The following is a 27,107-nucleotide window of genomic DNA, read 5'->3' as shown; positions in this document are numbered from 1 at the left end:
TGCTCACTTGGGAGCAGCCTGTATGCATGATGGGCATGGTGGTTTGTTGGTCCATTCATATGTGGTGGCTCAAGGAAGCCCAAATGAAGCCCCCTTCAACTCCATCAACCCTTCCCCTGGGAAGATGCTGTGGCTTTTTTTTCTTTTTCCTTTGTTTTTTTCAGTGTTTGGGCTTGATGCTCTTCGAGGTCTTTTCCAACCTTGATGATTCTGTGATCCTATGATCTTTGGCCAGTTTGGCACTAAGCCACCCACAGAACATCCTCCTCCTCTGTGGCCAGCCCCTGGCTGTGCCCTGAGCCTGTCCTGTGTGCATCACCCAGGTGAACAAATGATTAATAAAGTGCAGCAGAGTGTCTGAGGTGGTTATTAATGCCCTGCTAAAAGGAGCTACTGAAGTTATAAAGCTTTAATTTGGCTTTAAGGCTGAATGGAAACTCCCCATGTCTGCCAACAGCTACACACAGCCCCTCACAGGCAGGCTGTTAATGTCTATCTGTGCCTATATAAAAATCAGGAATTAAATTGATTTGAAGGGAGGAGCTGAAGGGCTTGAAGAATAGATAAATGCCATGGTGGGTTTGTTCTTTTAGGGGGTTTCTGGCTGGTTTTCACTGCTCCATCTCAGCCCCCTCTTCAGACTTGGGGCCTTGAGCAACCCAGACTAGTGAAGGTGACCCTGTCCATGGCAGGGGGGTTCGAACTGGATGATCTTTAAGGTCCCTTCCAACCCAAACTGTTCCATGAATCTGTTGGGACTTTCAGCCTTCGTATAAAACCATCTTTTATTGTGTGTTATTTGTCATCTACAACAGAATAAGAGAGTGAGGGGAGAGCCTCAGCCCAGACTCTACAAATCCACAGGCACAAGCCTGGCACCTGGGGTTCCTGTGGGCACTGCCGCCATCTGCCCTGCCAGCCTCAGTTTCACCCTTTACCTGCCCGCTGGGTGTGCTGGGTGCTGGGACTGGGGGTGCTGGGTGATCTCACCCTGCTCTTCAGCAGCTCCAAATGGCAGTGGCAGAGCAGCCGGCTGCCTGTGCTGCCTTTGAAATGGAGAAGAAAGCTGCAGCTGGAGCGGAACGGGGCCCAGCAGCCAGCCTGGAAAATCCCACCCACAACGGAATCCAGAGCATGGCCTGGGGCGAGCACAGCTCCTGCCCCTCACCACAACCCCCTGCGCGGCCTGGCAGCCATGCCCAGAGTGCTCTTCGCCCTCTGACCAGCCCTCACTGGTCCCAATGTGTGGCTGGGTGAGGAGATGGGGCAGGGTGGGGAGCAGGCGCCACTGGAGGTTAGTGAAAACCCTGGACCCCAGCAGGACTCAACATCTTCCCTGAGGTGTAATTCCCTGCCTGGTGCAAAACCCCTGGGGTCTGGGGCATGATGTGCCCATCCCTGCCATCTGCTTTGGGCCCACTTGGGCAACTTTTGGTGAAGGGCAGCATGGTGGTTGTGGATACCCCTTCCCTGTAGGTGTTCAGAGTCAAGCTGGATGAGGCCTTGAGCAGTCTGCACTGGTGAGAGGTGTCCCTGCCCATGGCAGGGGGTTGGAACTGGATGAATTCAAGGTCCCTTCCAAGCTAAACCATTCTGTGATTCTATGAAATATTTGGTTACTCTGCTTTGGAGGGGGTTTGAACTCAGTGATTCTCTGGAGGTCCTTTCCACCTCTACCATTCTGTGAATCCATTCTATGAACTTTGGCTGAAGATGGACATCTTGTATTATTCATGGAGCTCTATGGGGCATCCTGGCTGGTGAACTCCCCCCCCCCCCAAAAAAAAATACCCTCCTGCATTTGGGATCTTGCAGTCGGAAGGACCCCCCCCAGCAGGGAGATGAGCAGGGCACACTCTAGCAAGGCATTTGGGAGAGCAAACAGGGCTGGGAATGTCAGCAAAGGGGGTTGTGGTAAAAAGCTCTTTGCTTGGCTTTAAATGAAATCCCTCAGGCTGGGGGCACCTGCAGCATGGCTGCCTGCGTTCCTTTGGATGAAGAGGGCTCTCCTGTGGGAACAGATGGCTGCCCTGCATGGGAAAACACTGCTTGTGTGGACAGAAAATGCAAAACCTTCAGTTTTCAGAGGACTTTTTGATTTGGATTTGTTTGTTTGTTTGTTTTTCTTTCACTACATCATTCCTGAAGAAGACCTCTGAGAAGCCAGAATTTCAGCAGTCTGAAATTAGGATTTTTGGATCTTTGCCAGTTTCAGGATGGTTCTTGGGATGCTGAAGAGGGTATTTATTCATGCTTCCCACACACACAAAGTTTTTTCTCCCCTTTCCCCCCCCCTCCCACCCCCCCCCAATCCTGTAACCTTTACAATGTCTCCAGCTTTGGAAAAATGACAGAGTGGTAAATGTGTAATGTTTTCTTTTGTGCTTTTGCCACTGTGTCACCATTCCAAAGTTAGAGGCATCTTGGAGAAACAGAATGGAAAGGGGTGAGGGATGGGGGAGGTGGGGGGGGTGGGGGGGGGTGGGGAGGGGGAAGAGAGAGAGAAAAAAAATAGGGCTCCAGAGATGCTGAGGGACTTGGAACATCTCTGTGATGAGGAAGGGCTGAGGGACTTGGGGCTTTAGCCTGGAGAAGAGAAGACTGAGGGTTGATCTCATCAGTGCTGATCAATATTTCAAGGGTGGATATCAGGAGCTTCAGATCAGGCTTTGTTCAGTGGTGCCCAGTGCCAGAACAAGGGGTGATGGGCATTGGGACATCAGAAGTTCATCTGAACATGAGGAGGAACTTCTTTCATTTAAGGGTGGTGGAGCCCTGGAGCAGGCTGCCCCAGAGTCTCCATCTCTGGACACATTCCAAACCCACCTGGACACTGTGATGACCCTGCCTTGGCTGGGGGTTGGGCTGGATGATCTCCAGAGGTCCTTTCCAGCCTCTGCCATTCTGGGATAAAACAATAACACAGGGGTGTGAGTGGGAAATGCTCCACACTGCATGCAGTGCTGCATAGACTTGGGTCATTGTCTGGAGTCTGAGGGTTTAGGAAGAAAAATAAATAGAAAATAGCCTCTCAAAAAGAGAGATTTCTGGCAAAAGGCTGGGAAAATGTCAAAGATGTGATGTCTGATCAATGTTTCGTGTTTTCCCTGGTTTTCAGGGGAGGGAAAAAGGGGAATGGTGGATGGACTGAGCTGTTCAGGTGCTGGCACCCACCTGTGCATGAGGGTGGGTGCCCAAGGTGCACTACACCTGTTCTCTGGACCCTTCAACAGCTTCTCTGAAAACACTCCAGCACATCAATGTCCTTCTTGGAGTCAGGGTCCCAAATCAGAACCCAGTATTCAAGGTGTGGCCTCACCAGTGTTGAGTACATCACCCACCCCAGAGCCCTATGAGAGATGCCAGATATGGGAGGGGTAGGTGTTGTAATGCCAAATGGTGATGGAGGCTCTTCATCCAGTGCCACAAGGCTCTTTAAGCATGAAAATGCTTGGGAAGGAGCAAGCTCTGCACTCATGTGGCCCTGCAGGGTTTTTCACCAATGATTATTTGCACACTCTTGGGTTTGTAGGATGGAGCCTTCACTGGTGGGTCAGGGATGTGATGGGGTGGCTATGCCCCTGAGTAGGGATGGAGTTTGCAGCCACGTGTGAAGTTTGGCTGGGAAGGAACCAAACTTGAAGCACGCTCAGCTGCCCAAAGGGACAGTAGCCCCCACGAGCCTCTGTGGCACCCCCAGTGCAGGATGGGCTGAGAGCCTCTGGCCTGGGATGCCACTGGGTGCTGGGAATGTCACAGCACAGGATGGGTGGTGGTGGGTGCTGCGGGTGCTGGTGGCGATGGTGGTGGTCCCCCATGCAATCCCCTCCAGCATCCCCACTGTGGTGGGTCACTCCAGCCAGTGATTAATGGCCCAGGGGAGGCCATGGTGGCCATGGGCCACAGCCAATGTCAAACAACAAATATGATGCAGGCTGTAAATATTTAGACAAAGGCAGGCGCGTGCTGCCTCCCACCGTGGAGGCAAAGCTCTCCTCCCTGTGACTCACAGCTCCCGGGGTGGCCGGAACAAGGCTCAGGACAGCAGTCCTATGGCCATGGCCACCATCCCATTGGGACTGACAGAGAATTTTCATGACATCCTGGAGCAATTCTGTTCTTGGGGCTGCTGAAAAACAGCTGTTTAAAAGCATTTGAGAGCATCACAGCCTCAGGCTCTTCTTCATTGAGTACAGGGAAGCTGGAGGACTCTCATATCCCCCTTCCCTGGTGGGACCATCCCGATGGAGAATGTAAGAGAACCCCCTCACAAGCAGCACTGACACTCCCCACATGCCTGTGGAGCCAGAGTGGGGAGCCTGGGGTGCTCTGGGAGACCTGCTCGTATTCAAGGGGCCGCAGGCTATGCTCAGCCCCGACCTGTACCCAGCTGCTGTGCACCACTGCCAGCCAGTGAGGGATGTGCCCACTCCAGGGCACCACATCCCCCTTATTGCCTGTGCAGAGAAGGCAGAGAGCAGCCAGATGAGCAGCCTCTTGTTCACAAACCTCCACCCCACATGCTGCAGACTTATCTGCTTCCAAAATAATTAAAACCTCCACTCTGTGGCCGCCTGATACGGCAAACTCTTGGGCACCACCCCTTGAGGCCACTGCTGGTGTACAATTGGTGCTCTGGATACAATGTCCTGGGTACCATGATGCTGCATCCCAGATAAATGGGTTGAGAGGCAAAAGGGGATGAGGGCAACACGGATTTTGGCTGTGACCCTGAGGAAGCCTTGATGTTTTTCCTGGTTCTCCCTCTTGTTTCCCGCTCCCAGCTCCCAGGTTTATTTAGTGCAGTCCCCACTAATTCGTGCACATTCCTGAGCCTAAGAATAGCAGCGATGATGACTGTTTGGGTGACTGCTGAGCTCAGGAAGCAGCTAATTGGAGACAGAGACTTTCACCTCTGCCTGGGCTGGCTCCAGCCTGCACTGCGGGCACCTGAGTGGCATTTCCTATCATCAGACATGGGAAAAGGGTCGAGGAGTCCTCAGGTGGCTCCTATGAGAGAGGGGACACAGGTGGTGCTGTTCGGGAGCAGAGCCAGCAGTTCAGCATGTGCAGCTCAGTGAGCCCGTGGTGTCAGGGCTGAGTGTGACAACCACTGAGGAGCAAGGCAGTGTCGCTCTCTCTGGCTTTGCTGGTTCATGGGCTGGTTGAAAAACTGGAGGCTGCTCTTTCATTGTCTCAGGTGGGGATGGCTCCAGTGGGGAGAAGAACTCCCTGGGCTCTGCCCATCGCTGTCCCACCTCTCCCCAGTGCTCCACCATCTTTCTGCATTGCACCCCCGGGTCTCCTTATCTCTCCCTGGTCTTTCTCCATCACTCCTTTGTCACTCCCCATCACTCCCTCAGTTTTCCCCATCATTTCCACCCAAGGCTCTCCCCATTGCTTCCCTCACCTCTCTTGCAGATGTTGACGAGTGTGTGGAAGGCACTGACAACTGCCACATCGATGCCATCTGCCAGAATACCCCCAAGTCCTACAAGTGCATCTGCAAGTCTGGCTACACTGGTGATGGGAAGCACTGCAAAGGTAGGGGCACAATATCAGCTGCGTCACAAACGTGCTGGAGATGGAGAGCAGCACCCATGCAGTGAGTTGTGTCCATCCTCAGCTGGGGCAGCCCCATAGCTATCCTGCTCTCCTCTGCCCACAGACGTGGATGAGTGTGAGAGGGAAGACAATGCAGGCTGTGTCCACGAGTGCGTCAACATCCCTGGCAACTATCGCTGCACCTGCTATGATGGCTTCCGCCTGTCACACGATGGCCACAACTGCCTGGGTAAGGAGAGGCCCCTGGCACTCACCAGGGTGGGACACCGATGTGTCACGGCCACGCGGCTCTGCCACCTTGGGACCAGCCTACTGGCTTTCTTTCCTGAGCTCTGACTGCCCACCCAGACCCATTGCAGAGCCAGGGGACAGTGGTGGCACTCCCAAAGGAGCAAGTCAGCTGCAGGCATGTGTCATGCTGCGCTGGCTCACAGGGGACATGGGTGTGACACCGAAGGAGGATGCTCTGTGCTGGGGAAAAAATTGCTCCATGGTCCATTGATAGACTAGAGGATGCTGAGGTAGGGCAGAGCAGGGAGGGTTGGGTTCGGGGATGCTGGTCGCAAGCCACAGCCTCCCTGCAGCCGCATCCTGCTGCAGCGAGTGGCCGGGCCGGCGGCTCTGCTGTGCGGCCAGCGATGCTCACCCGAGCCCTGCCGCCCTCTCCGCTCGTGCTTGAGGTCAGCCCTGCACCTGCCAAAATAGATGAGTTCATACCAAATACGGTGGGGATGGGAACCGACGAAAGGACTGGGTAAATAATCTCTGGGCCAAGACAAACCCAGCATCTGCCTACGGAGCAGCCGCGCATCCTCCCCGCCGCTTCCCACCGTCCCAAACTCCATCCGGCCGCGGCCAAGCCAAAGCTCCCGGCAGAGCCCCGGGTCCGGCCGCGCCCCGGCGCCCGCTTCCTCCCATGGTACTCACGGGTGGGATCAGCAGCGTACAAAGCCGCCTACCTTCTCCCCGCCCGCAGCTCGTGCTATGTGGTAACTAGTGTCTGCGGAAGGGTCATTAATGAGCTCATCACTGGGAAGAGGAGGAGGGGTGGGGGAAGGGATTTGGGCCACATACGCTTTGCATTAACCACCATCACCGGGACCTTCACAGCCTTCTCGAGGAGGGGGGAGATTTACACAGCTGGGAGGAGACGCGGGCGGCTCTGCCTTCCTCTCTCGGGGGAGGATGAGCCGGAGGAGAAGAAAGAAAAGCCGGGCTCGGCGAGCCGCAGACGTCGTGCGTTTAGAGAGCAGAGTGGGAGGGGATGGAGGTGGTTGGGGAGCAGCCGGGTGAGCGGGGAACCTGGGAGACAGCAACCCCAGGTTCCCCCTTAAGCCTTTGCGGGGCTCATCCCGCATTTCAGCTGCGTTGTTTTACCATAGGAATGGTGAAGGCTTAGCCCCTGGAGCCCATTTTACCGATGAGGATGCAGACATCCTCACGGGTCCAGCTGGGTTCGCTTAGTGGCTACTCTCGGGAGGCAGCAAGGATGAACACGGGCAGGTTTCCCCCTTTCTCCTTCCTCCTCATCCTGACTGTGCTTTGCCTGCGAGCATCCCGTCTAAGCCAGATGAAACAGAAGCAGAGGCACTTGCCTGAGCTCGCCGATGCCACGGACAACGGCTGAGCCAAACATGGGTCAGGGTGCTGGTCGGAGCTCACCAGCTCCCACATTACCCATTCCAGACGACCTTTTGAACCAGGACAGGAATTCAAGCCCCTGTCCTGACATGGGCCCTGCTGCCTTCTGCTCATCTCTGTTGTATTTAATAAGATAGGTATTAGAGCAGCAGGGTATCGTTTCAGCCAGTGGGTTTGAACGGCTGCCTCCTTGTTCTAGTGTGGAGCTCCAAGAAGAAGCTGCAGGACGTTAAGCCCTTGTTATAAGTGGGGGGATTTGAAGAGTGTTATTGGCATCTGCAGGACATAGCTTGGCTGGGGTGAGCCCTGGAGGAAGCTGCAAGCCTCCTGCCACAACAGAGGATGTCTTTTTTTTCCCTGGCTGCAGCCTGGCTGTCAGCCCAAGCCTGTCCTGTGGGTGCCTAACTGTAAGATGATGTTTTCAACACCTCCCTTCCAAGGTAGCAGGTTTCCACGGTGCTCCTCTGCTGTGTTTCCATAGCATTTTCCAGTCAGAGCTGCAGCCTCTGGTTTGATTTCTGAGTATCTCCAGGCTTGCAGCATCCACAAGGGCTTGTCTGGGGCAGGGCATCCACCCATCTCCCAGAAGCAAAGGGTTTGGGTGCGTGCAGCTCAGGAAGAAGGTTGGTCCTGGGGGGACCCTGACTGAAACCCCCAAGCACGTGCCCAACTCAATTCCAGTGTTTCTGTCAGGCTCAGCTTTCCCCTCAGCCCCCAGCTCTGCAATGCTTGAGGTCAGGGGAGGTTTTCTCTGGCACGGGGCCCTTCACTCCCCCACCCCAGACTGTGGGTGGAGGGGGCAGGGGTGGCTGCAGCAGAGGTTTGTCTCTGCCTGAGCCTGGCATTTCAGCTGCTCTGGAACCTCAGGGCAGCAGGGGGTTGATCCTGGACCGTTGTCCCCAATACCCCTCTGGAGAGAGCGATGAGCTGTTGCTCTTCACTGAGTGAGGGATTTTCAGGGGTGGAGCAGGAGCAGCCCAGGACAAAGGCATTGCTGCTGTCACAGATGCACATCTCTAGCCCCTTCCAGCCTTGGTTTGTTAAAGCAATTATCCCTGCTCTGGGCTAAGGTTTCCCAGCTCCCCCTAATGAAATGCAGGCATCCCCAGCCAGCAGGAGACTCAGAGGGGCTGGAAGAGAGGGATGGCTACAGCCAGCATCCCAGCCAAGCATCCTGGGTACTTCGAGGGTCCTGGGACAAGGAGAATCCCTTTCTTTGTGGTTTGGCATTCCCACCCGCACAATGAAACCTTTTTTTGCCATCAGCCAGAGAAGATGCACAGCCTCTGAGACCCACCCCTTGATGGGCTTTGCCTTCGACCCCTGCAGACTTAAGACATCCCCCCCCTTTTTTTTTTTTTCTAGGGAGACCTGGGGGATCACAGATGTAAAGCAAAACTGATTTGCCACTTTGCAAAACTGTCACACCCCATTCCCCATCCCCTCAGCATGCCACAGAGCCACACTCACCCCACGTCACCTTCCCTTTGCAGACCTGGATGAGTGCTCAGAGGGCAACGGCGGCTGCCAGCAGACCTGTGTCAATATGATGGGCAGCTATGAGTGCTTCTGCCGGGAGGGCTTCTTCCTCAGTGACAATCAACACACCTGCATCCAGCGCCCTGAAGGTCAGTGCCTGCTGCCCCCCACCCTGGAGCACCCACTGTCATCTGTGGTTATTGGGCAGGTCTCTCCCTGTGCTGCAGGGTAATAAAAAGCCCTCACAGGCCCCTCAGTCAGCACACAGCATCACTGAAGGGAGGATGTGCGTCCTGTATCCAAAGTGGTTTGTTAAGTGAAAGTTACCCAGAGAGCCTACAGCACCCTGCAAAACTCTAAATTGCTGCTGTCTGGAGAATTTTTTTTTGCAAAAACGGGAGGGAGAGATTTTTGTGTCTGCTGATTTTTATCTTCACTGCTTGGTAAAGCCAGCTGAGTGGGTTCTGCTTTCCTTTCCTCCTTCCCAGCTGCATTGGTCCCTCGAGCTTCTGGGGCAACATTGCCCAGGCCAGGATGGCTCGGCCATGGTGGCATCTCCCATCTTCATCCCATGTATGCCCAGGAGGGGTGGAGCTCCCTTGGTGATGCAGTGGGTGGCTCCTGCTAGGGGCATGGATGCAGGTGCTGGGGTTTGAGCTGAAGGTTGCAGAGTGTCACTGGTCCAGGGATGTCTGTGTTACTTCTGCACACTGACACAGATCTCAGAACTGCTCTGTGGTCCCCAAGCTTGGGCTCAGGATCAGCTGCTAAGGATGACATGTGGAAGGGTTGCAGCTGGTCCCCAGTGAGCCTGGAAAAGGCAGAGAGCTGAACAACCTGAGGTCAAATGTTCAAGCTCATTCTGACTTACTCCTGGCTCCCAGGCCCTGCCAAGGTAGAAGCATTCAATGTGAGAGAGCTAAACTTCAATGCCATGGCTGCTTCCTTCTATCTGGGATTCTTGCCAGCTCCTTCTGTCTTCTCCTACCCTGGCAGGATACTTTCTTCTTTCCCTCTGCCCTTTCTCTATTTCTCAGTGTCCCTCTTGTTTTCATCTTTCCCTCCTCAGCAGAGGGGATGAAAAGCTGCTGGGCTGTGGGATGGATCCCAGGAGCCCCTTCCTGCAGCACCATGGCACTGCCGCTCTCTCTCACCAGTCCCTCCTAGTAAGGAGAGGCCAAGGGTTAGGACTCACTGCGTATTGTCACACTTAGCCTGAAGATGACAGCAGAGTCACCAAAAGCAAAACGGTGGTTTTAGGATGATGGTTGCACTGGATGATCTTAGAGGTCTTTTCCAACCAAAACAGTTCTATGATTCTATGACAAGCAGAGTCTTGACATGGTGCAAGAGCCAATGATGACATTGTAGAGAGAGGAAAGATTAAAGGAGGTGCAAAGCTCAAGGACTCCCTTCCTGGGGAACAGTTGTAGGCACCAAGGGGTTGCTGTGCCCAGCATTGTGCAGCAGAGGTGGATGCTGTGCCTAGGTGGCATCTCAGAATCATTTTGGTTGGACAAGACTCATAAGGTCATCGAGTCCAACCATTAAGCCAGCACTGCCAGGTCACCACTAACCCATGTCCCTCAGCACCACATCTACAAGGCTTTGAAACCCCTTCCTGTGAATGCTTGGTGTTTCCCAACATTTTCCTTCAAGAGCCCTGACCCCATTAGAATCTTTCCTCATTCTCCTGCCCCAGGATCTTAGCAGCCCATTGGCTTGCAGCTCTGTCCAGTTCCCCAACCTGACACTGGCATCACTCACCCCATGGCGGGCTCAGCACTGAGTGCCTGGAAAGGAGCTGACTCCCTCCCTCTACCAGAAAAAGGCCCTGAGCAGGCATTTGCATCTCCTGGAAGCCATCCCTGGCTTGCTGTGGGTTTTGTTAAATGCCTCATAAACTCCTGACAATACCCTGCTTGGCATCTGCTGAAGCCAGCTTTCTGCAGCTGGGTGTCCCCATGCCCCAAGAGAGGCTAAGGCAGGAGGAGGCTGTGGACAGGTCAGCAAGAGAGAAATGGCAGCTCCCCAAACCATCACTGCCCAGGGACTGCCAGCATGTGAACCCTTCTGGAGTTGTTAATTTCTCCATAGCCCTACAGAGCCCTGGGGCTCTTCCCAGCAGAGCAGCTCCAGAGCTGTCCCCACTAGCAGCCAGCTCTGGCTCCCCAAAACTCTTCCTTGGACAATGCCATGGCTGCCAGCCCGGGGCTCTGCATTCACAACCATGCTCACCCTGTCCTCTTCGTCTGTCAAAAAGGGGCTGCATCGTTCCTTCCTGTCAGTACCAGGCAGGGATGGTGGGCAGCAGCAGCTTTTTTACCCTATGCTTGCCCCAAGGTGTGGCAGCAGGGTCTCACCCAATCCAGTGGGAGTGAAATCAAAGGTTCAGAGCTCCAGGGTGGCTTTGTCCACCTTCCTGAGCTGCTCTGTGCCAGGAGGTGCTCCTTTTGCGGTGCTGCCTGGGGTTATCCTCTCCCCATTTCCCCATCTTCCCATCCCCATCTCACCCCACACATCCTGCCCCTGCCTTGGGAGCTTTGAGATCTTTACTTTGCTTCCTTGTCTCCATCAGAAGGAATGAACTGCATGAATAAGAATCACGGCTGCGCCCACATCTGCCGGGAGACCCCCAAGGGGGGCATCGCCTGTGAGTGCCGCCCTGGCTTCGAGCTCACCAAAAACCAACGTGACTGCAAACGTAAGGAGCACTCCAGGGATGGGGACACTGCTTCCCAGGGACCCCTAACCTTGTCCTCATGGTAGACACTTCCTGGCCCTGCTGCAAAGCCCTAACCCCTTGGTTTATTGAGCCTGAAGCTCTCTGGCTTCATTTCCCCCTGGCATGCCTGGCTCTGCATGTGTTGCCCTTCACAGATTCACAGAACTGTTGAGCTTGGAACAGATCTCTGAGCTCATGCAGTCCAACCACTCACCCAGAGCGCAGGACCCCCCTACTGCTGCTAAGCCACTGCCACCAAATCACTTCCCCACAGGTGGGCAAGAGGGGCCTGGGACTCTGGGTGACAGTTGGTGCTTTGCCTCTCACAGTGACCTGCAACTACGGGAATGGGGGCTGCCAGCACACCTGCGATGACACCGAGCAGGGGCCCAAGTGTGGCTGCCATGTCAAGTTCCTGCTGCACTCAGACGGCGTCACCTGCATCGGTAGGCGTGAGCCTGACACAGGGCTTGGAGCATAGGGTGGCTCGGCTTGCTCCCTGGGCACTTTGATCTTGGCAGACAGAGGAAGGCTTTTATCAGGTTTTGGGGATGAGGCATGTCCTTTTGCTGAGACTGGAGAAACTCAGTCACACACTCAGTGTGTGTGTGAGGGATGCTGCAGGGACCTGCATGGTATGGAGATGTGTCACTGCTCAACTGCTAAGAGCAGAAGTGGCCACGGGCATGCTTATGGGGACATCTGGGGACTGGTGGGTTGTGTCAAGGTGTGGACAGGGGTCCCTGCCTCCTTCCATGCTGCTGGAGGGAGAGGGGTGAAGATAGCCCCATGCTAAATTTGTCACTGTCAGCACTTGAGGAGGGATGTGGAGGGGCCAGATTTGGCCATGGTGGTTGTTTGGATTTGGCCTCACAGGGCTGGGGCTCGGGCTCAGGAACTGTTGTCTTATGGGGAAAAAAACCACAACCCCAAGCAACCTGACAAGGCACCCACCCCCAGCTGCCCTGTCCTGTGTGTTTTCAAGTTGCAAAACATCAGGTGGAGGTGGAGGATTTGCTGGTTTCATGAGCCTTGTGCTGCTGTGCAGCTGATTCGATTTAAGAAAATGTTACACTCTGAGAGTGATTAAGGCCACCCATGGGGTTGCTGTCGTGCCTAGGCAGGGAGCACTCCTGCAAAGGGGAATGGGAGCCTGGGGTGTGTCAGGCTGCATGTTCCTTGTGCACAGAGGTCCCTGGGTGTCTGCTGACAGTGCTGGGGCGAAGATCTGGGGAGGTTTGGCACCATAATGATGTTCCTAGCTGGCTGGGTGCAGAAGGTGGGATAGCAGGTCTGGGAAGCACATCATGATTTGGGGCATGCTGAGAGGGGTCCATATGTTGGAGGGTCTTGGCACTGCAGGTGTGACAGTAGGATCTAGGCGGCTCCAAAGCTGCCCATCCTCAGAGCCTTGGCCAAAATTTCCCACTTCATCCTGATACTGTGCACTGTGTCTGCTGGCAAGGCATCTCCCCTCCAGAGCTGGTAGATTCCCCTGAGCTCTCCACTCACCCATCTTGCTGAGAGGAACCAAACAGCATGATGGAGGATTTTGGGAACAGCACCAGTCCCAAACCCACTGCCAGTGTCTTCCGTATCCCTTTGGACCTGCAGCCTCATCTCTGCAGGAAGGGGCACGCCCAGCTCCCGTGTCCCCTGGGGGGTTCCCGGCCTCCAGCCCCGCTACGGGAACACTGTGGGATTGTGCTCAGGCCACTGGGAGCAGGCGGCCGCCCCGCAGGGATGCCCGGACGGCAGATTTACGGCTGAGGTACCTGCTCGGGTATTTATAGCCATCCTTTCTTGTTTTACGGCCCGGGCTCAGCAAACAGCCCTCCCCGGTGCTCCCTCCGCCGCCCCTTCCCCATTTCCTCTGAAATATTTCATCATTTCAAGGGGAATAAAGTTTCCAGCAAGGGAAAAGCCAAACTCGCTCCCCGGGCCATGGGCTTTGAAATTGTACGCGGTGCGTTTGATGGCTGCCGGGACAGGCCCCCGGTCCAGGTTCTCTTCAGATCACACCACGCGGCAGGAAGCGCAGGCAGCCCCTCTGAGTGACAGCTTCATAAGGCCACGGCCGCTGGTTTTCATTTTTCCGCTTTTTATTGCTGCTTTTAAAAATGTGGATAATGAATAACACCCCTCTGAGTGAGGCAGGGCAGCCCTAATGGCTCCCAACATGTCTGCAGGCTCGGGGGGGATGGGGAGCCGGGAGGGGAGGCCGATGACCTTCGATATTTATATTTATGCTCTGAAAGCAGCCTCTTAAATTGCTTTTGCTTTTAAAAAAAGCACATAAACACCCCCACCCGCCCAGCCCTCCCCGAGCAGCCCAGGGTGCAGCGCCCATGAGGAGATGCAAACTGGTCTGTCACGGGCCATGCAGATTTTGGCTTTCTGGGAAGATTTGCAAGCCAGGGCACCATTGCAGCTGCCTTACTCACCAACATTTGGGATGCAGCGAGGCCATTGCTGTCCCCCTGCTTGCGCCGAGCCCCCAGGAGGTGGTGGCTAGGGAGGAAATGTGATCAGATGAGAGGGAAACTAAACCCATCCCAAGTTTTATAGACGATTTCCTGACCTGTGCCCGGGTGTTTCTTTGGTGTCTCCGCCGATGCTCCCCAGCTCTGTGAAGCCAGTGGCGCTGGGAGCGTGGCAGGCAGTGGGGGATGTGCTGGACCCTGCTGCTGGGTTAATGCTGGGGACGTTGAAGGGACCACAGCGTAGGAGGGTTCTGGGAATGGAAAAGCAGGGCTCAAGGACACGCCATGGGTGGCCATGAGCATGCCATGCAAGCTCCTCCACACACATCGACCTCCCTGAGGAGGACATGGTCCCTGCAGAGCCCAGCACCTCATGTCCTGGCTGCTGGGTCTATGCCCTCAGCTTGAGCCTCCCAGGACAGCACAGGCACAACCAGGGGCCGGTTCCCCTCTTTTCCCCTTCTGCTCTCCTTCCCCCGCATGGACCCGTCGCTGTTTCTCGGGGATACCCTCGTCTCTACTTGGTCGATGTGCCCCAAGCACCCCAAACCCATGCTCATCTGGGGGCTTTCCAGCTTCAGTCCTGCACTGCCATAGAGCTCAGGCCACATAAGAGAACAAAAAGAAGTGCTGGGGTCCCTTGTGCCTCCCCAGAATGACCAGGGCGAAGGAGGGACATCTCCCAGGCATGCATGGCTGCTGACAAGCAGAGGTTCCATTGCAGGGCAAAGCTCAAGTTAATTTTTTAAGGCGATCCCCAGAAGTGGTTCCTGGGTGTTTTAGCACTGATTTTGGGGTCTGCGCCTTTGCCCAGGCTGCCCTCATCCCCTTCTTGGCCATTTGTCCCCCTCAGGTTGTCATACTGTCCCTCGGGTGCTCAGCACCCCGGCACTGTGCCATGCCTCACCAGGGCTCCCTGCACAACACACATCTGAGGATGAGCAGCCCGAGTGCACCCAAAGTTTGGGCTCACCGCCGGCTTGCCGGCCAAATCCAAGTGATGCAAGTGCTGTCACCTTCCCGAGGCCTGTGGCCATGCAGGGCCCCTCCTGGAGACTGCAAACTGCCCCGGCACAGCCAGGCTTGGCCGTGGTGGGGGCTCGGACCGGCCCCGGCTCCCCAGACTAACCCTGCACTAACGTTCCTCTGCGCACTTCCCGCTGCTCCCCCGGGGCTCCGTGAAACTGCAGGGCGTTGGAGAAGCTGCGGGACACGGGATGCTGCAGACAGGGTGACGGAGGAGTCAAGAGCACTGGCCCCAAATCTCAGTGTTTGGCTCTTTTGGGAGGTGGGGGGAATAAAAACCCAAAGGGAGAATCTGCAACAGGCTGGCAAGGCAGAGGAGTGGAGCTCGCTACCGGGTTGCACCAGGCGAGCTCCTTGCTGGACACTGCTTCTAAATTGCTTTTTTATAATGTCAAACAGGGGAGAGACACTTCCAGCAACACGTTATCCTTGAGACGTTTTCTAATGGTAAATATCTTCATTCTCTCTATCTCTATGAAGGGGTCTAACCCTAGGTGGTCTCTCAGCTCGAGACTATAACTGGGCTCGGGGGGCTGAGCTGCTGCTAACCGCATGCCTCATTAACCCTGCCCTGCTGCTGCCACTTCCAACCCCCTCATAGCAAGCCTGGCCTTAAGCTTACTTCTGGTGACAGAAAAATAACCTCTCCCTGGCTGTGCTTGCATGAGGTGGGGTTCTTTTGTTGCTTTGATTCACCCAGTTCAGTGCAGGGGGTGCTGATCTTCTTTCTAGGAGCTGTGGCAATGGTTATTCCCTCACCACTGCCAAGCAAGCCCAAGAGGAGTGAGTGGTGGGCAGCCAGTGGCTTGTGTGATAGGGAGGGGGATGCTCATGCCCATCTCTGTGCTGTGTGCTTCCAAAGTTAACCCCCACCCCTGGAGCCCACCCACTCTGGGATGGTCCCCTCTGTGGCTGTGGAAGCATTCAGGGTGTCCCAGGGCTGGCCCAGCAAACCATGCTCAGAGGCTCCCCACCCAGAGCTGCAGCAAATTGCAAAGCCTTCATCAGGGTAAGCACCTCAGCTGCTTCCCCAAGGATTTCGCTGAACCTCTGTCGGGTGTCTAAGCCTTTCATCAAGGTAAGGTGACACCTCTGCTCCACTAACAAGGAAGCTGAGGCAGTCTGAAGGTGGCAGCTACTTGTCTGCTGTGGGAATCTTGTTGATGAGTCTGCTGGGCGCATGCAAACTCCTGCCTCATCCAGGAGGATCTGTGGGTGCATGAAGGGGAGCACCACCAGCAGCTTTCGAGGGGCTCTGCAGAGCCTTTCTCCCAGGGGTGGGACAAGAGGGGACCCCCCAGCTCCATGTTGTCGCCGAACTCCAGCCAACCCAGCTGTAATCCCTCCAGTTACCGCGCAATTATCTCCTTAGGCTTGTGGGATCCTGATCCTGCTGTGATTGCTGCTTCCCAGCAGCTGGAGGCGAAGCCGGAGCGTGCGTGGGCAGGGTGTTGCGGGGGCATGGGCATGGGCATGGACTCCATTCCTGCCCTGGTGATGGGTGTCGAGCAGAGTAAGGTTTTCCATGGTGTGGTGATTGGAAAATGAGAGCGGAGCTGGGACAGAGGAGGCTGGGAAAGACCCTGTGCATGTGCATCTGTCTGTCTGTCTGTTTGTGTCTGTCTGTGTGTGCAAGCTGCTTTGTTTTCACCCTCCCCAAACGACGGAGGCCTCTCCAAAGCCCTGTGTGGCTTGGGTGAGTCATGCCAGGCTGGGAGCAGGCCGCAGGCTGCCAGCACCTATGAACAATGCTGCTCACCCAGGCCCTGCTCCAGCGCCTGGCCCTGTGCCACCCGACCTCGGCTGCCTCACAGGTACCTCAGCAGCCCCCTCCAAGCTCTTTGCAAGCTTAGGATGTGGTCCCTCGATTGCAAAGGGGTTTGTGGGCAAAGGGGCTCCAGCCCTGCTGGCTCATCTCCCACTCCATGCATGCCCCAGGCAGTGGCTGCATTCTGTACCTGACAAGTAGGGCTGGCTTTACATCTCAGATGAAATTCCTGACAGTGCAAAGGGACTGGGAGGGGAGCTGGGTGCTGCTGGAGGAGGCTGTGAGCTTAGTGAAGCAGAGAGAACAGCTGCTTCTCTGGCTCCATGATCCCACCCAAAGCAGCACCCACGCCAAACCCATCATCTCATCTCAATGGCGACCCTGTGAATGCTCCCTGGGCTGCTTCTGCATCAGCTGCGGGAACAAAGGACGGCGTTAAATAATTCATGGCTCTTCCAGAAAGTTTCCCTTCGGCTTTCTGCCCCAGTGCTGTGGGGAGGGGACGTCCCCAGCGAGGACCTGTCTGGAGGAATATACGCAGAGCTCCCTCCCTTGCCGTTCGGTTTTGTCATTGTGCTGGCTACTAATGGCATAAAAAGCTCCCTTTTGTTCTCTTATTATGGGACATCATAAAAATAGCAGCGGCAAGATGAGCACAGAGCAATCCCAGCTCCCTCACCCCGCGGCAAATGGTTGGATGGTTCAGTCATTCCCACCCCATGCGACGCTTGCAAAGAGTGGGAGAACCTGGGATTTGCTCTTTCCAAGGAATTTCTTCAAGGCATTTTCATCTCGGGTTCCTTGAAGCCCAACTGCCTCATTTATCCAGGCAGCCAGCCTTCTGAAAGGAATATTTTATTATCCTTTGTGAACAACTTAATGCACTTCAACCCATTGTTCTGGTGGTTAGGGCTGAAATTGAGGATTGATCTCACAGGGAAGCTGTCAAGCTGAAAATGCTTCATTTAAATTAGTGTCCCTTCTAGTCCTACCAGCAACAGCTGACTTTGATAATCCTGCAATAATTAGCTGCTTTTTTTTTTTTTACATTGGGCTGTTTGCTTTTTTTCTTTTTCCACTGATGCTGCCTCTGTGTGTGTGTTCTGATTAGACAAAGTGTTTTCCAAATTAGCTGTGACACTGGTGCCCGAGTGGTGGGCAACTGTTGGGGACTTGTGGCATGGGGTCACACATGATTTTGAGGCTTGGTGGCAGTGAGGGGATTGGAACCCCCCCAAAATCCCACTGGGTACCAGGGCTTTGCACCTGCATCCCCAGGGAGCTGCATCCCCTGCAGGACTCAGTTCTATCTGCCTTTTGCACAGCAATGGCTGTAACTTTGTCACTTGGTAATTAAATTCCTCCTCACTGGAACTGCCAAAGCTGGGCTCCACCAGAACTTGTTTTCAGGGGACACACGTCTCAGTGCCAGCGTGGGGGCTGAACATGGCAGGACTAATTCCACAGAGCTGCTTTTCCCTCTGTCATCTGAAAAGTGTTTCGGGAACAAAAAGCCTCCCTGCAGCCACCTCCGCCTTTCCCAGCACCCCGAGTGGCAGCTGTGGCGCAGCAGACAGCGACTCTGCCCGCACACCCCTGCCTGTAAGCCTGACCTTGTCCTCCCTGGCATGACATTGATGGCTGGAGCAGGTCCAGAGAAGAGGAATGAAGCTGGGGAAGGGTCTGGAAAACAGGGTGGGTGAGGAGCAGCTGAGGGACCTGGGGGTGTTCATCTTGGAGAAAAGGAGGCTGAGGGGAGAACTCATTGCTCTCTACAGCTCTCCGTGAGGAGGCTGGAGCCAGGTGGGGATTGGTCTTGTCACCCTGTATCAGGTGACAGAAGGAGAGGAAATGGCCAAAAATTGTGCTGGGGAAGGTTAGGCTGGGCATTAGGAACAATTTCTGTGCTGTGGTCAAGGATTGGAACAGGCTGCCCAGGGAGATGGTGGAGTCACCATTGCTGGAGGTGTTCCAGAAAGGTGTGGCCCTGGCACTTGGGGACAGGGTTTGGTGGCCAGGGGGTTGTTGGGTTGATGACTGGGATGGATGACCTTAGAGGGCTTTTCCAACCCAAACAGTTCTGTGCTTCTATGATTGGGTACTGCTCTGCTCCCTGCCTGAAATTAATAGAACACCTTTCGATGAGGGAACAGGGTTGCCCTATCCCTTTTCTGCCTTAGAAGCAGATACTCAGGATATCAGAGCAGGTTGTTGGAAGGTGACAGGGTTGTGCTGGGTTTAGATGCTGGACTGGGAAATCTGGATGCTTTTTCCTGCCTTAGTGCTGGCTGCAATCTGGGTAAATCACACAGGCCCTTACTTCACCTCTCTAATCTCCAGGGAGCAGCACCTGGGTGTGTAGCCGGGTGATGGGAAAGGCAATGAGTGCTGGGTTCTCTCGTAGGAGATGCTGTGAGATCAATTCCATCCCTGGAAAGGTGATGGAACAGCTCATTCTGGAAGTCATCTTGAAGCACATGGAGAAAAATAAGGTTATCAGTAGCCAGCACAGATTCATGAATGGCAAATGCTGCTTGACCACTCTGATAGCCCTAGGTTAATGGTGTGACTGGCTTGGTAGATGTGGGGAGATCAGTGGACATTGTCTACATCAGCTTCAGCCAGGCTGTTGATGTGGTCTCCCATAATATCCTTCTAGAGAAGCTTAGGAAGCGTGGGTCAGATGTGTGGGCAGTGAGGGGGGCTGAGAACTGGATGAAGGGCAGAGCTCAGTAGGGCAGGGTCTAGTTGGAGGCCTGCAACTCATGGTATTCCCCAGGGGTCAGAACTGGGTTCCGTCTTGTTCAACGTCTTCATCAATGACATGGATGCAGGGACAGAGTAGACTCTCAGCCAGTTTGTTGATGACACCAAATTGGGAGGAGTAGTTGACACCCCTCAGGCTATGCTGCCATCCAGTGAGACCTGTTCAGGCTGCAGGACTGGGCAGAGGGCAAGTCATGAAGTTCAACGAGGACAAGTGTAGTGCCCTGCCCCTGGGGAGGAACATCCCCCTGCAGTAGTACATGTGAGAGGGACCTGCTGGGAAGCAGCTCTGAGGAGAAGGAGCTGGGAGTGCTGGGGGACCTCGTGATAGCTGCACCAAAAGCCAAGAACAGTGTTGGAGGCTCTGCAGGGAGGTTGGCACCAGCTGCCTCTCCTAGGCTGCTGCATGGGAATGTCTGGATGGTGTGGGGACATCTGGGTGGTGTGACCCCTGCCCAGTCTTTGAGGCTCTGCTCCCTCACCCCTCTGTCCCCTCTGCAGAGACCTGTGCTGTGAACAATGGGGGCTGTGACAGCAAGTGTCACGACGCGGCCACAGGCGTTCACTGCAGCTGCCCCATGGGCTTCATGCTCCAGCCTGACAGGAAGACCTGCAAAGGTAGGTGGGTGCCAGGGGGGCTGGGGTCTTCAATGGATGCCCCCTGCCTGGAGGCTAGGTTGGATGAGGCCTTGAGCAACTTGATCTAGTGGGAGGTGTCCCCAGGGGCCCATGATGGGGGAGTTGGAACTGGATGATCTTGAAGGTCCCTTCCAACCCAATCCACTCTGTGATTCTATGATTTATGGATTTGAGGTGCAGGAGGCTCTCTGTGATCCTTGTCCAGACAGATCTAAGTACTGTGTCCCACCTTGGGAGGACACCATAAGGTGCCTCTGCACACCCCCTTGCCCCCAAGATCCCCATCCACCTGCCTGTGCAAGGGGGAGCACACCGGACTGGTTGCCCCAGACACCTCAAACCTTCTCCCACTATGGGCAAGAGGACACCATGACCCCAGGGCTGGCTGGTGCCTGCACTGTGTCTTTCAGTGGCTGCAGGAACTTGACCCTGGTTGAAAGCAAAGTCCAGCCCACTGCTGGCTGCCTGTCTACCTGCTGACTGCTTCCAGAAACCCCTTGCCCCTCATATTTCATCAGAGCATCCCCTGCCTCAGCTTCTCCAATTCTGCAGTTTCCAGGAAAGAGCAATAACCTGGAGCCAAGTCCCCTGTGTCTGGGAGTTTTATTACTCCTGGTTTACAACTTGGTCCCTCATAATCATAAAAAGAAAGCCCCAGAGAGGTAGAGCTGCCTCCCTGGCAATGGGGATGGAGTGGCAGGGAAGGAGACTGCCTCTTCCTGTTCTCTTTCCATTTTACATGTCATTTCCTAGCAATAAATTTTCTGATTAGTGGAAAAAGGGGGGAAAGCCCCAACCCAACCAAAAAAAACAAGTCCCAGCCTCTTCCCAGGTTGTTGGGGCTCTTTGCAGTTCTTGTGCATCATCATGTTTAGCTTTGTTGGCAGGAAGGAGATGGCAACAGAGAGTGAAGAGTTGGAAAGTCTTTGTTGAGTTGAGCAGCTGGTTTTGAAGGAGGAGCTTTCCCCTTCTGCCTTGCTCTTTCTTGCTGCTTGCTCCTGGTCCCTAAAAGTAGCCTCTAGCCCAAACCTGGGACTCTGCACCCTCTGGCCTGGTGCTTTCCCCCAACCTCAAGGCCCTTTTGGAGATCCTGGCTCCGGGTTTTGCTCCCAGGGGTGCAGAGACCTGCAGAGGTAAATGTTTTGCACAGCTTCCAAGGGCAATGGAGACCAGGAGCCTTCCCCATGGTCCTGCACTGGCTCCCCAAATGCACCCAGATAAAACCAGCAACCACATTCCCCTGGTGACCATCAGAGCCCAAGGAGTTTCCTCTGTTTGCTGGTTCCTGGTGGGAACAGGATCTAGAGAGGAGTACCCTGCTCTCCCCAGCTGAGCATCCTGGCCAGGGTGTGACATGTGTCCCCTGTCCCCACCAGACATCGACGAGTGCCGGCTCAACAACGGTGGCTGCGACCACATCTGCAGGAACACTGTGGGCAGCTTCGAGTGCAGCTGCAAGAAGGGCTACAAGCTGCTCATCAATGAGAGGAACTGCCAAGGTAATGGGCTGTGGGAACCTGTCACCCTGACTGGGCACATCACCTTTCCCTGTCCTCTTACAGCTGCTGCTGTCCCTGTTGTTCCCCTTTGCTCCCCTCTGGACCACGTTCATCGTTTGGAGGATCAGTGATGGATTTGGGTTCTGGCCTGGGCCTTAGCCCTTTGGTCTGCAGTGCTGGGCTATTGTCCCAGCCCTGCTCCTAAGCAGGGCACTTCTGGGCTCTTCTCACGGCAGTTACAACCTAGAGAAGTGAAGTCCTCCCACCTTAGGGCTAGGATGATAGTCATGATGTCCCCTGCAGCCCCATGGGCTGGGACACAGCTCTGCCTGGGCACAGAGAACATCCCACCAGCATCCCTGGCACCAACCATACCTCAAGCACAGGACCATAGGTTCTGCTCCAGAACACCTGTGCCAGGGGACCAGGGACCTCAGCAGCACTTCATGTGTCCTGGGAGGGCACCCTGAGCTCAGCACCCCACCCTGGCACCTCTGGACTTTCTCCCAAGCTGCTCTGCTTTATTGTACAATTCTTTTACTGGCCATGCCACAGCAGCATGGCCCTAGCTCCCTGCTGAAGCACTGACACTGGTGGCTTCCTTGCCTCCCATCCTTCCCAGGTGTTGGGAAGAGCAGCAGGACATGGCCTGTCTTGCCTCTCCCTGCCCCATGGCAGGGTTTGGATCATGCCCTGCTCAGGGACATGCAGTTTTTGCAAGCCATGGAGGCAGAGCAAGGATTCCAGTGGCTTTTGCAAAAGGATTCCTCCTTCCTCCATCTGTTGGAGGGCAGGAACAAAGTGGGGAGATGCATCCTGCTTACTCTGGAGGGAGCTGGCTGTTACACATGGCTTTTCCCACCTTTTTCTCCCTCTCCCAATACCCTCCTGCATACCCCACCTAAAGCCAGCTGACTTAAATGACCCAGCAGGTCTCTGAGCCATGCCAGGGGAAGCACAGGGCTCTGCACCCCATGCCCGAGGCTGGCATATGGGGTGTGTGTGAGCCGCAGGGTTGCCTCCCCAGAGCACGGGGCTGCTGCGCTGCAGGGCTGCTGCGCTGCGGGGCTGCTGCTTTCATCTCCGTCCAGGTTCTGCGCTGCCGGGAGTCTGACGTGAGCGCAGCAATTAACTTAATGAAGCCTACGGAATGATGCTCAAACCCGCTGGGGAGAGTTCTTGTGCCCGGAGCTGCCTCTCCACCGTGCCAGCCCTCACCTTTCACTCTTGCCTTTTCCCCAGACATTGATGAGTGCTCCTTCGACCGGACCTGCGACCACCTCTGCGTCAACACCCCCGGCAGCTTCCAGTGCCTCTGCAACAAGGGCTACACGCTCTACGGGCTGACCCACTGCGGAGGTGGGGCTACTGGGAGGCTGCCGTCACCGCCCCGCCGGGCTGGGGTCCTGAGGAGGCACAGGGAGCACCCAGGGATGGGGCAGCCTCATGGCATGGCTGTTGCAGGACCCCTGGGGATCCCACTCACCGCAAGGGCCCCTGGAGAAGGGCGGGTTTTCCACGCACCCCAAGCTAGGGCCAGGCAGGGAGGGGGTTCACAGCCAGCCTCTGGTGTCTGCAACTTCAAACAGAGCGACAGGAACAGTTTGCGACTTGTCTGCGTCGGGAGAGAGGGAGAAATCCCCGGTGCTTTTGGCAGGGAGCTGGGATGGGATGGGAGGGGGAACATCAAAAGGGTTTGATTTCAGTTTCACAAGCAGATAGCTCCCAAGGGCGGGGGCGTGAAGCGCTCTGGGAAGAGGGCAGGCAGATGAAACCCGTTTAAGGGGGGTGGTGTTTGCCGGAGCGTGTGGCGGCAGCGATGCCGGCACCCTGGGGACACAGAGCCGTGAGGCTGAGTGCTCCAACACCGCCTGGCTGGCAGGGGTCGGGGGGTGACCCTTTTCATGATCCCCAGTATGCAGCCATTGTGAGCCAGTGTGGTCCCCAAGGTGCTCTCGTGTGAGCCTGCAGAGGGATTACCAGCTCCCACTGATGCTACCAAGGAAGGAGCCAGGCAGGAAAGGTGTTTGTGGGGCAGCTCCATCCCTGACTGCTCCCCACCTCCAGCCCTGCTCCATGCCAGACCTGGGAGATCGACTCCCCCGTTTCAGGCTGGGACAGAGGGCCCCTGCTGTAAGGAGAGGGCTACCGTCTGAATTTGGCTGCTAAGTGCTTCCATGTGCCCATGCGGCTGAGGCATGGCTGGAAGAGCGCTGGTGTGCACATCCCCCGTCTCTGCTGGGCATGGGCAGTGCAATTTATCCATCCAGAATGAGAGCCTGGAGATAAGGCAGGGATTTGGTGTCAGTGCCAGAGAGGACCTGCTGCCCCTCGCCCATCACCTGTCCCTTCTTCCCCACAGACGTCAATGAATGCAGCATCAACCAAGGGGGCTGCAAATTCGGCTGCATTAACACCCCCGGCAGCTACCAGTGCACCTGCCCTGCAGGCTGCAAGCTGCACTGGAACAAGAAGGACTGCACAGGTAGGGGGCAGGGCACCACGGCTGGAAATGATCCCGAAGCCCCATGGCCCTTTGGCACTTGGGGATATTGGGATTAAGGTCAGGGCAGGAGGACCAGGAAGGTGATTTGTCTCCTGTACTGGGCAGTGGTGAGGCCACACCATGGGAGTTTTGAGGGGATGCTTCTGGCTGGGGCCCCACATCCATCTCGATGGGTCTGGATGGGAAGTGCTGTAAGGTCTTGCCCTGCCCCCTCTTCTCCCTTTGCCTGTGGTCATCTAGTTTTCTCAGCTGTGTTTGGGGCTGGCCATGAGGTTTTGTGCCAGCACATGTCCTGCAAGAGCTGTTTCAATGCCTCCCCTTCACTGGGGAAAGGCTGACCCCCAAAATCCCAGCAGTGCCATCTCACATCTTAAAGAGGAGCTGGGGAGGTTGGTACTCTCTCCTCCCTGGTGAATCTCGCCATGACCTGGGAGGGTGCAGGGATCTGCTGTGTGCCAGCCACAGACATCCCCACTTGTCATCAGCAGCTGGCACGTGTCCCTCAGAGCTGCTGAAATGCCTGCCAGGGTCAGTGCCACCACGGGCCACCCTCACCTGCAACAAGACAGGCAAGAAGGACAGCTGTGCCCTCACCTGTGCCACCAAGGCTCGCTTCCTGCCAGGTACCAGCACCAGTGGGGGGTTCCCATTTCTCTGCATGGCCCAGACTGGGAGGGGGAGAGGAGCAGCTGCATGGGAAAGGTGCAGAGCACCCAGGGAGTGGCTGGGATGAAGGAGGGAGGTGATTTCTCAGGGCGTTCATCATTGGGTGCAGATCCTCAGGATAGGTTCCTAGGACAGGATCCCCATGGCAGGGTGCTGGCCATCATTGCCCTAACATGCAGCAATGAAGAGCATCATATGGACTGGGTGGCAACCCCAGCATCCTTCATCTCCTGCTCCTCCATCCCACAGAGTCTGACAGCAGCTACACAGTGAGCTGTGGGACCCCTCTCCTACGGCAGGGTGGCCAGCAGAGACCTGCCAACAGCAGCCAGCAGTGCCTCGGTAAGGGGGCTCCAGGGTGCCCAGGGCTAGGCTGCAACATGCTGGGGTTGTTGAGCACCCACTTTTTCTTTTAGAGACTGCTACTGCCCCAGTCAAACAAAAGGCTTCCTTCAAGATCAAAGACGCCAAGTGCCACCTGCACCCACGGGCCAAGGGCAAGCAGGATGAAGCTGGGAAGGCTGGGATGCAAGGTGGGGCGTGCTGGCTGGGGGGAGCAGTGGGGATGCCCATCCCTGTGGTGCTGACTTGTCCCCTGCCATGTGCAGGCGGCTCGGCACCTTGCTCCGACTGCCAGGTCGCCTTTGTCAACCTGAAGTGCGACTCATCCAAGAAGGGGAAGGGTCGCCGGGCTCGCAACTCCTCCAGCAAGGAGGTGACACGCATCACGCTGGAGTTCGAGGCAGAGATCAAGCCAGATGAGATCACAGGTGGGTGTGGCACTGGTGACGAGACCAGGGGGACAGTGGTAGGACCAGAGGGATGATGGTGGGACCAGGAGAACAGTGGTAAGACCAAAGCCTTGGTGGTGGGACCCTGGCAATGGTGGTAGGACCAGTGGGGCAGTAGTGTGACCAGTGAGGGGATGGTGCTTGGACTGGGGGGATGGTGGTGGTACCAAAATGGACGGTGGTGGGACCATCCCCATGCCATGTCCATGCAGCAGGGAGAACCAAACCAGTCTTCATCCCACAGTGGACCAGAGGGATGTGCTGGGTGGCTTTTGGGAGGTGGTTTTAATCCCACTGGGTTTCCCTCTACATCTCTCCCTCCTTCCTGCATGCCCGTTGCCACCTGTGCCCCCAGCCAGCTGCAACCTGCACTGCCTGCGACAGAGAGTGGAGAAGAAGCTGAAGTCGGCCATCAAAGCCCTGAAGAAATCCATCAACCAGGAGCGGTTCTTGCTGCGCTTCGCGGGGCTGGAGTATGAGCTGGCCAGGAAGCTGAGTGTGGCTCCAGAGCGCCAGGAGAGCTGCGGGCCTGGCCAGCAGCGCCTGGGCAGCAAGTGTGGTAAGGAGCATCGTGGGGTGGGGGGACAGACTGCGTTCCCCTGGCGGTGACTCCACCCTGCCGCAGCACTGACGTCTCCCCCCCGTCTCTCAGTTAGCTGCTTGCAGGGAACCTTTTACCACGGACAAATGGAGCAGTGTGTCCCCTGCCCTGCCGGCACCTTCCAGGAGAAGGAGGGTCAGCTCTCCTGCGACCTGTGTCCCCGCAGTGACGCTTTTGGACCAGTGGGAGCCACCAACATCACTGGCTGCATGGGTAAGGGGGGCACGGGTTGGGGCTGGAAGGGGCGGGTCCAGGGCTGCAACCTCAACTATCAGCCCCTGTCCAGAAGAGGTGAAAGTCCTCTTGGGACAGGATGAGGGGTGGTGGTTTGAAACTAAAAGAGAGAGATTCAGACTGAAGAGAAGGAAGAAATCTTTGGCACTGAGGATGGTGAGACCCTGGCCCAGAGAGGGGGGAGATGCCCCTTCCCTAGAACCATTCCAAGCCAGGTTGTTTGGGGCTCTGAGCAACCTGCTCTAGTTGGTTGCAGGGGCTTGCACTGGATGGGCTTTATACGTGATGCTACTTTTGGGCACTTGTCATCTAGAGGGGACCCCAGGAAGGGCAGCACTTGCTCTGGATATATGATGCTGCCAAGGCTAGTGGGGAGAAGAGCCAAGCATGGGGCAGGAGAGCCCTGGGATGCCAGGATGGTAGCAGCTTAGCAGGTGCAGTGGGATTGTGAGCTCTGGGCAAGCAGTTGGATCTGATGATCTCAAAGGTCTTTTCCAGCCTCAGCAGTTCAATGATTCAGTGACTGAGCGATGCCTGTGCCTGCAGGTCAGTGTCCCCCCGGCCAGCACTCGGCCGATGGCTTCAAGCCCTGCCAGCCATGTCCCCGTGGGTCCTACCAGCCCGAGGCGGGGCGAGCACTCTGCTTCTCCTGCGGTGGGGGGTTGAGCACCCGCCACGAGGGAGCCACCTCCTTCCAGGACTGTGACACGAAAGGTAC

The 27,107-nt window shown here is 55.9% G+C and overlaps 1 protein-coding gene across 1 annotated transcript in view; it reads left to right on the top strand.

The window, feature by feature from the left end:
* Positions 1 to 27,107, top strand: part of SCUBE3 (signal peptide, CUB domain and EGF like domain containing 3) — a 33,369-nt gene that overhangs the window by 4,464 nt on the left and 1,798 nt on the right. The window contains exons 2-17 of the mRNA XM_054395819.1: positions 5,422 to 5,544; positions 5,669 to 5,794; positions 8,700 to 8,834; positions 11,264 to 11,389; positions 11,740 to 11,856; positions 19,955 to 20,071; positions 21,469 to 21,591; positions 22,834 to 22,950; positions 23,954 to 24,076; positions 24,604 to 24,720; positions 25,013 to 25,105; positions 25,180 to 25,296; positions 25,372 to 25,533; positions 25,910 to 26,113; positions 26,207 to 26,368; positions 26,936 to 27,103. Coding sequence (XP_054251794.1) covers positions 5,422 to 5,544; positions 5,669 to 5,794; positions 8,700 to 8,834; positions 11,264 to 11,389; positions 11,740 to 11,856; positions 19,955 to 20,071; positions 21,469 to 21,591; positions 22,834 to 22,950; positions 23,954 to 24,076; positions 24,604 to 24,720; positions 25,013 to 25,105; positions 25,180 to 25,296; positions 25,372 to 25,533; positions 25,910 to 26,113; positions 26,207 to 26,368; positions 26,936 to 27,103 — 2,130 coding nt within the window. The remainder of the gene's footprint in view (positions 1 to 5,421; positions 5,545 to 5,668; positions 5,795 to 8,699; positions 8,835 to 11,263; positions 11,390 to 11,739; positions 11,857 to 19,954; positions 20,072 to 21,468; positions 21,592 to 22,833; positions 22,951 to 23,953; positions 24,077 to 24,603; positions 24,721 to 25,012; positions 25,106 to 25,179; positions 25,297 to 25,371; positions 25,534 to 25,909; positions 26,114 to 26,206; positions 26,369 to 26,935; positions 27,104 to 27,107) is intronic.

The sequence above is a fragment of the Indicator indicator genome, chromosome 35 (assembly GCF_027791375.1).
Source record: "Indicator indicator isolate 239-I01 chromosome 35, UM_Iind_1.1, whole genome shotgun sequence".
NCBI classification, from domain to species: domain Eukaryota; kingdom Metazoa; phylum Chordata; class Aves; order Piciformes; family Indicatoridae; genus Indicator; species Indicator indicator.
Note: the sequence above shows the minus strand (reverse complement) of the source record. Positions and strands in the feature narration are given on the sequence as shown.